Source organism: Candoia aspera, chromosome 2 (assembly GCF_035149785.1).
Source record: "Candoia aspera isolate rCanAsp1 chromosome 2, rCanAsp1.hap2, whole genome shotgun sequence".
Taxonomy (NCBI): Eukaryota; Metazoa; Chordata; class Lepidosauria; order Squamata; family Boidae; genus Candoia; species Candoia aspera.
The window spans coordinates 232,047,150-232,060,769 of NC_086154.1; the positions used below are offsets into that span (position 1 = coordinate 232,047,150).

The following is a 13,620-nucleotide window of genomic DNA, read 5'->3' on the forward strand; positions in this document are numbered from 1 at the left end:
GAGATTACAAGGCTGCCTTAATAAGTGGAGACTTTAAATACATAGGACAATAGTATTGTTTTACATTCATTTAATTTAATTAGAATTACATCTGAATTAACTCAATTAAAGCTCATTTGAGCTTTATATGGCTAGGTTTTGCACAATCTGAAAGCATGTGAGAAGAGAATTCTACTTTCCACAGAGATCTGTGTAGAAGTTTATCCTTGTCAGATATCTATAACCATCAGTCACCAAAAGGTATAAAATTTCCTTCATACATGTAATATGCATAGGATACAGTAAACGTTATAGTCCAGAGAGCCCTAAGAATTATCATTTTGATGGGGGCAGTGCTCTTGCGTATGCTTGTGTGTTCTGTCTCTCTCCCAGCATTTCACCAAATTATTCTTCTCAGTACAGCTGTGCAAAGCATTTGAATGGGGTGCTCTGCAAAGTATGCTAGCATGTACGATGCATCTCTCCTCAAAGCATTAAGGCAACTGAATCTTTTGGAAGGCTTGTGCAGCTGCTTTGAATGCTGTTCCAGTTGTCTGTGTGGGTGTGTCCATGCAGTCACTTCCCTTCACTGGCAGTTCTATAGAAGTTTTCAATGCAACTGTGGCAAGCCTTCCAGAGGACAAGTCTTCTTTAATTATTTGAAGAGGGTGCTTTGCTTGCACTCTTAACTGATGCAAAGGGTCTGTTCTGAATGCTCCACATGGCTCTACTCTCCAGGGTGATTTTGTAAAGTCATGGCACATAAAGCAGTTTGAAGCTTTGTAATGCAGATCAAGGCAATAGTTGCCTTGGCTATGTTTTTCAAGTGTGGACTAAGTTCTTTAGCTGATGTAGTCAGACATGGGACACCTAAGGTTAACAGGCTCAGACTGAGATTGTATTGTTCTTAATTATCTTATAGCACAAATATGGCATAGTCAGCAAGTAAAGCAAACAGCCTATGGAAATCATTAGCCTGATCAAGCTAAAAGGTTAACTCAACCCAGAAGGTGCCTTAGATACTTTTCCACGTTATTCCACATGAAGAACAATGCAATGATCTCCACATAAAAGTATCTATGGAAACATAAAGATCACCTCTGTGCCACAAGATTATGTAACATATGCTTATTTTTGTTAATCTGTTGGAACCATCTTTTGAGATGCACCTTTCAGTATGGACAAAATTATCAAAACCATTACTGCAATATCATAACTGTTTGATGTGGTGATGCAGCATTCTTGCATGCTTGGCTGTTTTCTAGATATGCATGTCACTGAATGGACTTGACTTTGTTAATAACAATGGCTATGTCTATGCTGCAGGAAGATACTGATTCTCTACCAGTTTCCTGTCATAGTTATGCTGAAGAATTCTAATGGTGGTAATTCTGGGTCAGGAGCCTAAACCCAATCTGGGTTCAAACATGGTATTCCTAAAGTTCTCAAAGTCTAGTAAGGCCCAGCCATATTGATGTTTGCTTTCTATATTTCCTTCCAGTGTCTCAGATACCACAAAGCATTGCAGACTGGAAGCTTGCAACCAGTGCTGCCAGGCAAGATTAGAATTTAACAGCCATTAACATTGGAAAAGCCCATTCTAGAAGGTGTTTAGATGGTTAGAGCTGACTCTGCCTATAAATCCCAACCCAATTTTATTGTCTACATAATGCTATGAGGTTATGGAATGACACCTTAATCCATTTAAGTATTTAGTGCACCGATATAACCAATTCTATAGTACTGTGTAGTGGTTAAGGCAGGCTAGAAAACCAGGAGACTGTCAGTTCTAGTCCCACAGGCATGAAACCAGCTGGGTGACTTTGGGCCAATCACTCTCTCTCAGCCCTAGGAAGGAGGCAATGGCAAACCAATTCTGAAAAATCTTGCCAAAAAAACTGCAGGGACTTGTCCAGGCAGTTGCCAGAAGTCAACACTGACTTGAAGGCACCAAAAAATTAAAAAAAGGCAAGTAATACAGTATTATCAAGAAAAAAAATTGTCCAGAGGAAATGAAATAAGCTTCTCTTTTTCCCATGATAGGCTACATTGATCTACTAAAAGGCCAATTTTATAACTGACAGCTTTTGTACGGAAAGTAGGCCTTCAAGGGGCCTCTTGGCTATGTGTAGAGTGGGTGTGGTTATTAACTTATACAGGCTACAGTGAAATTGATTGGGACAAGGTAATGGAACAGAATGAAAGATTAACCTCTATAATATCACTGTATAAAAACAGGAAACATGAAAGGATACTACCACAAAGAGGCTAAGCCTACTCTTCCAGTGTCTGGAATAAGAAAGGAGTTTCTTCCTCATTTCTTATTGCTCAGGAAGATCTGCCCCAGTTACTGGTTCTTGGTCTTGACACAGTGGGACAGAATGTTAGGAACCGAGGCCTGGACTGAGCTGCACAACCAGCACAATCAAGTGGTGGTATCTTGAGATAGAGACAGTACTGCACCACTTCAGGTGATTGCTTTACATGTGCTTAACTTCCTGCAAGCAAAATGAATAAACAAACAAAAATGAGTATTGTGCAGCCTGGACAAAGTTGTGATGGGAGAAAACTTATCACATAGGGAAACATTAAAAAAAAAGACTATCTCATATGCCATTTATTTGACTTACTACCCCAGGACTCTTCCACTTTGTTCTGCTGAACATGTAGACCCAGTCCAAATATTGGGACAAAGTATTGGGAAGAGAATGAAAGATTAATCTCTAAAATATTACTGTATAAAAACAGAAAACCTGAAAGAACAATTGAATGACAAGTGAACATTGTCTTAAATTATTTCTGCTAGTTTTTTATGCTTATATATTTTTTGCTATCATTTACCAATTTTGGTAGATTTTACAGTTTGTGTTAGCCAAAAACTCTGAAAGCACTTCATTTTCCCAAAAGTAAGTTCAGTGATGTCCATTTAGATCCCCAGAAAAACAGCTTGCGTTTCCATCTTACTTTCCAGCAGTTCCTTCAAACTCTTGTTCCTATGTTGAAAGTACAAATAGTCAGATAGAGACTGAGTGAGCCTTTCAAAGTGATATTCCTCATTGTTATTCACAAAGTCTCTCTCTCCTCGGCTTTGCTCCCTTTTGTTTTCTTGTTTGTCCTCAACAGTGTCGTTGAACTTTTTCTCTTTTCCTTCACAGTATGACTCTCTGAAATCCTTAACCTCATATTCTGATTGGCCTGGAGGGTCCTGCAGTCTGTTAGGTTTCTTGCCTTTCTCGTACATGCGAGGGGAATACTGCTCTGCCCTGTGGCAGTTGTCATCTTCTTCATCATGGGCTGAGTTTTGTTTGGCAGTCTCCCCGTCAGAATGAAAGGAAAATCCTTGCCCATGGTTTTTTTGGGAAAGGTCAAAGGGTTCTTCCTGTTCTAGGCTTCCTGGGGTATCTGTTTGTGTTATTCTCAGTTGCTCCCTTCCAAATCCTAGGTTGTTTTTAAAGAAGACAAATACATTAATAGATACATCTACCATTCCATGTCCATTTTGTAATTACAGTGATTCTGATCTTCAGCCTTATGCAGAATATTTCAGCTTGTGTCTCATGATTATTTTGCAATTTATGGTAGGGAAGATTAAAAAAAGGGGTTCTTTGCTACTTCACTTGGCATTTTTTGGCAATTTTGAACAGCTTTTATCGCAGAGGTATTTGGATTAGTTTGGCCTATTATGGAAATTCTAGGTAATACTCGGTTTCATTATATATAAGAAATAGGATGATTATGTGGTGGTTATGTTCAGCACATGTCATCTTGCTTAGATCATTTAATTGGCAATCTTTTTAATTGTCATGTACCATTGCATGATAAATTGGACACTCATTTTTTTTAAAGGCAGAAATTTGTATTGTGAAATCTCACAATGTTTTGGTGATCTCATCCTTATGTTCTCATAAGATCTAAGAACCTAAAATCTCAAAAGATCCCATGAAAGAATACCAAAATACCATGCAAGTAAGCAATCTTACAAAGATTTCAGCATAGATGTAGATATATCTTATTTAATTCTGGAGTTTTACAGAACCTACTTAGGTCCCTGCAGATGCTACATTCCTAACTCTTGGGCAATTTTGGATATTTGCAATTCCATCCTATTTTAATATACAGTTCTGGAAAACTGACCTAACAGGATGATCTAGGATGATTTACAACCTGGAAAAATATTCAGAAATAAGTGGCCTTTGTAATTTGTTCCAATATCATAATTTTCAAAAATCCTTCTTAATTATATGGATAGGTAAATATATAAACAAATTCAGATGGAGTATCTGGAGAACCAAATTATACAACTCATTTTATGGCTCATATCCAATCTATATTTGAATATTATGACTTAAAGTCCATAAATCAAGCAGCTTGGTTTTATAACTGCAACAATTCATGGAGCCAGCATTATTGGAAAATTCATTTGGCCCTCTGAATTCCCATATCAGTAAGAGTCCTTGTAACTAACAAGTTAATGATGATTACTCAGAGTTGTGATTCAACTCCTAGTAATTTTAGTGGGAGCAGGATTATGATTTTCTCATTAGAACTAATGTCATTGCAGTTCCAATAATCATGAGATTTGGGCTATAGCAACAGCATTTGTTCTATGCAGTGATTTCCAAAACTGCTGAAAAATCAGAGCAAGTCATGTTTTAGGTATGATCATTAATTGCTTCCAATTCAGATATGATACTATACTAAATCTTAGCCAAAAGGCCAAGAAGTGATATTCATCTTTCATCTGTTCAATAGGACACAATTTCTGCGTTCAACCCATTGTACTAAGCCATAATGAGTTTTGTTGGTTTCGTTTTAGCATAATGTGTGAATCAAGCCATTTCATTATGATTTGTAAATAACTGTTTATGGTTTAGTGCAGTATGTGAAACCAGCCAATTTAACAAACATGGTTAAGATAATTATGGCTAAATATGATGAGCTAACCCAGTCAATAAGGTCTGCCTTCTCACCTTGGACCTTGGATTTTGCTTATTTGGCCAAATCTGGATCAATTAAAGACACGATTGCTGATTCTGGTACACAAATGAACTTCCAGATATTAAATAATGTCATTATATTATTGGATCTAATGTAAATCAACCTAGTTACCAGTTTTTACCTTGAGAACGAAATCCTCTTTCCATGACCCCATGTTTGACTTTCATGTGTCTGGTGAGATTCCCCTTCAAGGTGAACTTGCTGGGACAGTAGAGGCATTTAAATGGCTTGCTGTCGGAATGCAAGTGCATGTGGCCCATTAAATTATGCATTCGATTAAATTCTTTTCCACACAGCTGTTGAAAGACCAATGAGAATCAAAGTGATAAATATTCAGTAGGTGCATTTTTTCAAAGAGATCACTTTGCTTTTTCAGACACAGCCTGTTGAAATTGAGTCAGCTTCTCAACAGTTCTGCAGTTTGCCTTTCTGAATCATATTTTAGGATAAATCTGCAACATTTTTTTCTATTGCCTCCCTTTAATCTCAATCAATGGATTAACATCTCTCTTGGTTGTCAGATTAGGCTTTTCTAGTTCTGGATATAAAATGAATTAATCATAAACTGTGTCCTTGAATTGCTGCCTGTGAAGCTTCTAGTTCTGAGTAGCTTGACAGAAATTACCAAAATTTATATTTTTTTACAATATGTTAGTGAGCAAAAGATTTGGCAAGACCAAAGAAGATGAAGCCTGAGCTATGAATCTAAGTGTTCCCTATAGGGTTATGGTTATGGTATAGGTCCAAAATTTGGTAAGAATTTCACTTGTGAAATGTCATTATATAATGAATGAAACTCAACTCAACCATCACAGATAGGTCCTCAAGGAAAAGGAATGTATGTACAGCTAAATTTGATGTGCTTCTCTTTCATTCCTGTGGATCTATATACTACTAAAACTCTCCTGTTTATCTGTTTGTAACCTTCAGTTGGGTGAAATGGTGCATCATAGAACAACAGTTTTTGAAAAAAAAAACCTCAAATGGGCTAACTTAAAGAATGTGTCCAAAATCTGGGTTCCATTATTTCCATAGGACTGAAATTTGGAAAAGTTGTGACTGCTTCAGCACCACTTCACTGCCGCGCTGCTGCTGTCAGCCACAATCATGTGATTATCATTTCCAGTGCTCCCTGCCAGCTTCCCACAAGTCAATGGGGAAGCCAGCAAGAAGTGCTAATGCTTCTGAGGTGATGATGGCACCCTATACCTCAGGGATTAAAATTTGGCAAAGTAAGCTGGCAGGAAGCCTGAACCATACAGCATTGTGGTAAAAAAAAATTTAAAAATATATTTTTTAAAAAAATTGTCAGCCTAATTATGCCACATGGAAAGAGAAGGGCGATGTCATGGTCAACAGATGACAACAAATGTCACCAGGAAGTGGCAAGAAGGAGGACAGAACAAGAATCGAATGAGGCCAGGGTCGCATGATTCTGTGATCAAGCAGTCAGACAAATAATGTGAGAGAAGGAGAGACAGAGGAGGAGAGGCATGCATATCTCCAGAATGACAGCAAGAGGCACAGAAGGAGAAGAGAGGAAGAGGCAAAGGAGCATAGAAATGCACGTCTCCAGGATCGGACACAAAGAACAAATAGCAAAAGATATCAACAAATGGAGGATGAAAGGGCTGCGCATCTCCAGAATGACAATGAAAGACACAGAATGAGGACACAAGAAGAGACAGAGGAAGAAAGGGAAGATCAACTTGAGAATGTGTGGCAAGCAGTAATTGCTGTGAGAGTTCCTCAACATGACAATACCCGCCTTTGATGACAAGACCTCAACAGAAAAAGAGCAAGGGGAAATGCACAACTCGCACAGCGTAATATTTCTGCTGATGTTGGTGCAATGGCCAAAGTCTGCCCTCCTTGTCGTGCCTTCCAATTCCCTGGAGAAACTGCCAATTTCTGCTGTATGGAGGGAAAGGTCAGGATAGGCAATTTGCAACCTCAGCCTAATGAATTCTTCAATTTATACAGCATTGATGAACCTATTGCAAATGAGTTCAGGAAGAACATCAGACAATACAACTGCCTCTTCCAAATGACATCCTTTGGTGCCAAAGAAGTCCTTCCAACGAGGAACGGATGGAATCCTTCTGTGATTATTCAAGGGCAAATTCATCATTACATCGGACATTTAATGCCAAACCCCAACCAGCAAGCCCAAATCCTTCAAATTTACTTCATGGATCCTGAAGACAGTGTAGAATTCAGAATACTCCACCATACAGTCTGTTGGAGGAAAATTCTGAGAGTGCCTTGGACTGCAAGAAGATCAAACCAGTCCATCCTCCAGGAAATAAAGCCAGACTGCTCACTTGAGGGAATGATATTAAAGGCAAAACTGAAATACTTTGGCCACACAATGAGAAGACAGGACACCCTGGAGAAGATGCTGATGCTAGGGAGAGTGGAGGGCAAAAGGAAGAGGGGCCGACCAAGGGCAAGGTGGATGGATGATATGCTAGAGGTGACGGACTCGTCCCTGGGGGAGTTGATGACTGACAGGAAGCTCTGGCGTGGGCTGGTCCATGAAGTCACAAAGAGTCGGAAGCGACTAAACGAATAAACAACAACAACAACCATACAGTCATGCTTTGTTCTCACTATACATAAAACAAAAGGACAAACAATTGGAGAATGTGCTGATTTATCTGGAGAAACCAGTATTCCAGCATGGTCAGCTGTATGTCACCTTAAAGAAGTGAAAATGTTAGAGCATTTTTAAAGGATGGCAGATCAACCAGAAATGCTGTCTTTAAAATCATCCTTTGTTAAACAAAAAGCATCTATATTTCTCTTGCTACACATCTTTCTTCTTTAATGAACTGATGTTTTCTTGTTTAATTTTTCAAACCAAACCAATAGCAATCTGCCCGTGGTCATTCTGTTTCTCTGTTCAGGTAAGGAAATATTTCTGAAACGATGACCCAACGGGTCACGGGTGGTCTACTACTCACTAAAATTGATAAAATAGGGGCTTTGAAGTTACTGAATATTCTTTGATGTGGAAATGCAAAACTATAGCCTAAAAGTGTAAATGTAACAGGCAAATATTTACATCAGAGGCTCACTGTGGAAATGTAAGAGCAAACTCACATTTATTGTAGGATAGTTTCGTAATGGTCTCCTGCCTATGTGAGAAATTGTACAAGCTCATTCAGAAACTCAAGTAGGATTTAAAGTGAACCTCAGATCTGTCTCATCCTAAAATAACCTTCTTAAATCTTGTGCCTTCAAGATGGGATGGACTATCACTTCCAACATCCCCAGTTGCCATTCTTTGGGTGTGATGGACATTACAATCCAACATATTCTGAAGGCGTCAAGTTGGGAGATAACTATTCTAGAAGATGGCATGTGTTTACAATTGGGATTTCTATTGTTTAAGGAAAAATGCATGGAATGCTACAGGAAAACTAAACAGATGAAGAGGAAGTTCTGTATTTCCTCTTCAAGCATGTTTCTGTTTCTTATTTAATCTTTGATTTGGTCATGTTCCTTTCCACCTAATATTTAATGGACTCTCTGCTCTCTCAAGCAAATTTTTGGATTTAATGGGAAGGTAGAAATCCTGGGAAAAAACCTATTATGATACTAAAGCAGAGTACCTCAGTGTGGAAAGTTGGCCACTGAAACACATTTTTGGCTTTTTCTGTTGGAATGTTCTAAGTGTAGTTCATATAAAGCCCGTATACCTCATATGAATTATTGTTTGTTTTGTTTTGGGACATTTTAAATAGAAAACCACATTATAGTCACTGACATGATAAGGCAGTTCTGTCACTTTAAGGTCTGGCTTTATTCAACCCCAAATATATGTTGACTACTCTACTAGACAAATTTATAGAGGATAAATCTATCAGCAGCTATTTGTCAGTATAACAATAGTGTTTTAATTCTTTTTTAAACAATTCAGTAATCAAATACCATATTGGTAAACATTTGCAAAACAAAGCAGTGGTGCAGCTAGGTAATTTTAGGCATCCTAAACATCCATATAGACAACCTACCCTAGTCAGTCCTATTGCTATGAAATGGTTTTAAAAACTGAGGAAAGAAAAAAAAAGTTGTCCCAAGCAACATCAGCCATGGTAAGCCTTGATATGTCTGTTTAAATATTGGCACCAGCTTCTGCTGCTTTCCTGATTTCCTAGTTGTTCAGTACATTTTGATGGGACATTGCTGAAAACAATTCAGCACTCTACTTTAGAAAATATTATTCTAGCAACTACAAAATAAAGAGCTCATGCAAGCATCAACCTAAACAGGCTGAAACTATAATCCTTTTCCAAAGAGCAAACAAGAATCTCAAATGTTTGACAACAACAGTTGAGCTCAGTCAATAGCAAAGGATGTGTGTGTGTGTGTGCACGCATGTGTGTGTATTTATATATATATTGAGATGGATGGGGGACAGTTGTTTCAATACATTCACGCATTAACTACATGACTGCACTTGGAAGCAAAATTTGTACAATTATTTGTAAGCAAAGCACTGCAACCTCTGGCTGGATTAGTGTAAGAGACTGCATACAGCACTGCTCTTTGGAGAGGAAAAAAATCCAAATAATGAGGAAATATTAGCGACAAAGCCTTTCTTCTGCCCTCAGGCCACATCTGGTCTTTGTGATCAGCTCTGTAGGAAAGCGGGCTGTTTTCTTTTGCTCTGAGAAACAAGTCCAAGAAAGCACAAGCCTGCCGAGAGGTAGAAAGGCCACTGCTGTGCTGTCTTACCCTTGTGTTCTTTTCTCTTTTTTTAAAGACAGTTGAATAAGAAGGGTGTTCCTTTCCTGAAAGTAAGAGAGAGAGGGAGAGGGAGAAAGACTGCAAACTGTCCAAAAGGGCCGTGAGAAAACAGGAAGCTCCAAAAAGTACAAGAGAAAGCAAGATGAAATCTATTTGCAGGCCATTCCCTGGGGACATGCAAGCCATTGTTAAGCAAGCAGCTCATACAGCGATATCCTTCCTTCTGTTCAGGAGGAGCATGGTGCCAAAAAGCGGCTATCTGGTCACTGCCTGAACTTGCTGAAGGCCAGCCAAACAGCCCCAATTCTCCAGGGGGTCTTGCAAGCAGGCTGATCCTCTTCTCCAAGTAGCCAGTTTCAGCTGCTGCCTGTTGAAACCCTTCAGAATGTCAGGGTTTAAAATCAATCCATTGGATTTCCTCCCCTCTACTGACCATGTTAGGCTCTCTCCAGCTGACCATTCAGTGTAACAAAGATCAGACAGCTGTTGGAGCCATGTTTTTCTCCCCCTTGCGCAGATAACTTTCCCCAATCCCTATGTCTCATGATCCACAGGGCTACAAATACCTTACCTGAGAGGTAATACAAAGAATATTGTTTTTAAAGCAATAAAATTATATTTTTAAAAGCATTAGTCCAGGATTGAGGAAGTTCTGGATTAGAATCTTCTAATAGGCATCTTCTTCCACCAGTAGACCATGGTGGATTTGCTAACAATGGATAACTTTGAGGGCAGCAACACTGTTGGACATCTAGATCACTCTCCAATTAAAACTCCTTACAGTGTTCCTGCCATAGTATTGCTTTAAACTGCTATGGAAGAGCTGCAGTAGCTATGCCCAGCTGCCTGGCACTGCTTGAAGTGCCCAGCCAGGTAGATTCAAGGGTAATTAACTGGTTAGGGTTAGGGGTTGCTAATGTTGGACTGTGCAAGGTTTCTGAAGCCTCAGAAGTTGCCCCCAACACCAGATGCCCAACTTATCTCTGCATAAGCCACCCTCCTTCTTAATTATTTGACAAAGTTATTAGGTGCAATATAGAAATATAAAAAAGGGTCATCTATTTTCTGGTTTTTCTATAGTTAAATACATTACCTATTGCCTCAGATGTAGTGGAGAACAGAGATGGCCTCAAAGAAAGTATGTAACAAAACATGAACTTAGGCCAGGAAAACAGGAAAGTGTGAGAAAGAAACTCATGACTGAGCCTGTTTGCTATAAGAGATAAATGCTGCCAGGCTTTCAAGATTCTGTTATTATAGCCTCTATCAATAAACTAGGGTTTTAGTATTTCTTGTGCTGTTTCCTGACTTGGTTTGGTCTACCTCAAAGGCGGACATCAGAGCTTCATGTGGCTTTCCAAAGTTCCTCCAAAAGTTGCCAGTGATTATAATAGAATCAAAGCCTTGGAAAAGGACATTTAGGACTAAGTAGGACTTTAATCCTCACCTTAGTGTAGGAATCTAGTTTAAAACATCTCTAAAATACAGCTGTTTAGCCTTTCCTTGAACACATCCAGCAAAGAAAAGCCCACGATTCCCTTAATAATTTATTCTACTGTCAGTCTGCTTTTTACTATTAGGATTTTTTTTCTCTCACATTCAACCTGAATCTGCCTTCCTGTAATTAACACCATTATTCCATTTTAGGATGATAGAAAACAGGCTATGGACTTCTTCTGACTCTGTAAGGTATTTGGAAAAAAGGTATCTCATCCTATCTCAGCTCCCTGTATAATTTTGCTTCCTGTCCTTGACTATCTTCATGGCCTTTCTTTGCACCTGGTCCAGTCTGCCTTTCTTACCCTGTGATGCACAGCCCTGGACATAATACTCAAGGAATCTGATCACTGCAGAATACAGTAGGACTATTATTTTCCCAAGTTACTGTATAATTTTTAATATCCTGGAAGGGAGAATTTATTAGATAGAGAGGAACAATCCTGTGTATTTAATTAATTTAATTTACATATAAAATTTAGATTTTGCCTTGGTCCTGCCTACTTTTTGGGATGGGTAAGCAAAGTTCCTTCAGCAAAGGACTGTTACCTTGTCGTGGTGCTGGAGCTTGAGTACCTCAATGATGCCATGAGCTAAACCGTGAAGGGCCACCCAAGACGGGAAGGTCATGACAGAGAGGTCAGACTAAATGCGATCCCTGGGGAAGGTAATGGCAACCTACCCCAGTATTCTTGCCATGAAAACTAAATGGATCAGTACAGCCAGAGATATGTCAGTATACCATTGGAAGATGAGACCCCCAGGTCGGAAGATGGTCAAAATGCTACTGGGGAGGAACAGAGGATGAGTTCAACTAGCCCCAGACGTGATGACACAGCTAGCTCAAAGCCAAAAGGACGGCTAGCGGCCAACGGTGCTGATGGTGAACGGCGAATCTGATGTTCTAAGAATCAACACACCACTGGAACCTGGAATGTAAGATCTATGAGCCAGGGCAAATTGGATGTGGTTATTGGTGAGATGTCAAGATTAAAGATAGACATTTTGGGCGTCAGTGAACTGAAATGGACTGGAATGGGCCACTTCACATCAAATGACCACCAGATCTACTACTGTGGACAAGAGGACCACAGAAGAAATGGAGTAGCCTTCATAATTAATAGTAAAGTGGCTGAAGCAGTGCTTGGATACAATCCAAAAAACGACAGATTGATCTCAATTGGAATTCAGTGCAAGCCATCTAACATCACAGTGATCCAAATATACGCCCCAACCACAGGTGCTGAAGAAGCTGAAGTAGAGCAGTTCTATGAGGATCTGCAGTACCTACTGGACAACATGCCTAAAAGAGATGTTATTTTCATCACAGGAGACTGGAATGCTAAGGTGGGCAGTAAAATGACACCTGGAATTACAGGTAAGCATGGCCTGGGAGAACAAAATGAAGCAGGACATAGGCTGATAGAATTTTGCCAAGACAACTCACTCTGCATAACAAACACTCTCTTCCAACAATCTAAGAGACGGCTTTATACATGGACTTCACCAAATGGACAACACCGAAATCAGATTGACTACATCCTTTGCAGCCAAAGGTGGCAGACATCTATACAGTCGGTAGAAACAAGACCTGGAGCTGACTGTAGTTCCGATCACGAACTTCTTCTTGCACAATTTAGGATCAGACTAAAGAGATTAGGGAAGACCCACAGATCAGCTAGATATGAGCTCACTAATATTCCTCAGGAATATGCAGTGGAGGTGAAGAATAGATTTAAAGGACTAGATTTAGTAGATAGGGTCCGGAAGAACTATGGACAGAAGTTCACAATGTTGTTCAGAAGGCAGCAACAAAATACATCCCAAAGAAAGAGAAAACCAAGAAGGCAAAATGGCTGTCTGCTGAGACACTAGAAGTAGCCGAAGAAAGAAGGAAAGCAAAAGGCAACAGTGATAGGGGGAGATATGCCCAATTAAATGCAAAATTCCAGAGGTTAGCCAGAAGAGACAAGGAATTATTTTTAAACAAGCAATGCGCAGAAGTGGAAGAAGACAATAGAATAGGAAGGACAAGAGACCTCTTCCAGAAAATTAGAAACATCGGAGGTAAATTCCAGGCAAAGATGGGTATGATCAAAAACAAAGATAGCAAGGACCTAACAGAAGCAGAAGAGATCAAGAAAAGGTGGCAAGAATATACAGAAGACCTGTATAGGAAGGATAACAATATCAGGGATAGCTTTGACGGTGTGGTCAGTGAGCTAGAGCCAGACATCCTGAAGAGTGAGGTTGAATGGGCCTTAAGAAGCATTGCTAATAACAAGGCAGCAGGAGACGACGGCATCCCAGCTGAACTGTTCAAAATCTTGCAAGATGATGCTGTCAAGGTAATGCATGCTATATGCCAGCAAATTTGGAAAACACAAGAAT

The 13,620-nt window shown here is 39.4% G+C and overlaps 1 protein-coding gene across 1 annotated transcript in view; it reads right to left on the reverse strand.

Annotated features, from left to right (window-relative positions):
* Positions 1–855: 855 nt before the first annotated feature.
* ZNF366 (zinc finger protein 366) overlaps positions 856–13,620 on the reverse strand; it is a 33,985-nt gene continuing 21,220 nt past the window's right edge. Inside the window, exons 5-6 of the mRNA XM_063295501.1 lie at positions 5,099–5,273; positions 856–3,417 (exon numbers count right to left, since the gene is read on the reverse strand). Coding sequence (XP_063151571.1) covers positions 2,906–3,417; positions 5,099–5,273 — 687 coding nt within the window. The 3' untranslated portion in view covers positions 856–2,905. The remainder of the gene's footprint in view (positions 3,418–5,098; positions 5,274–13,620) is intronic.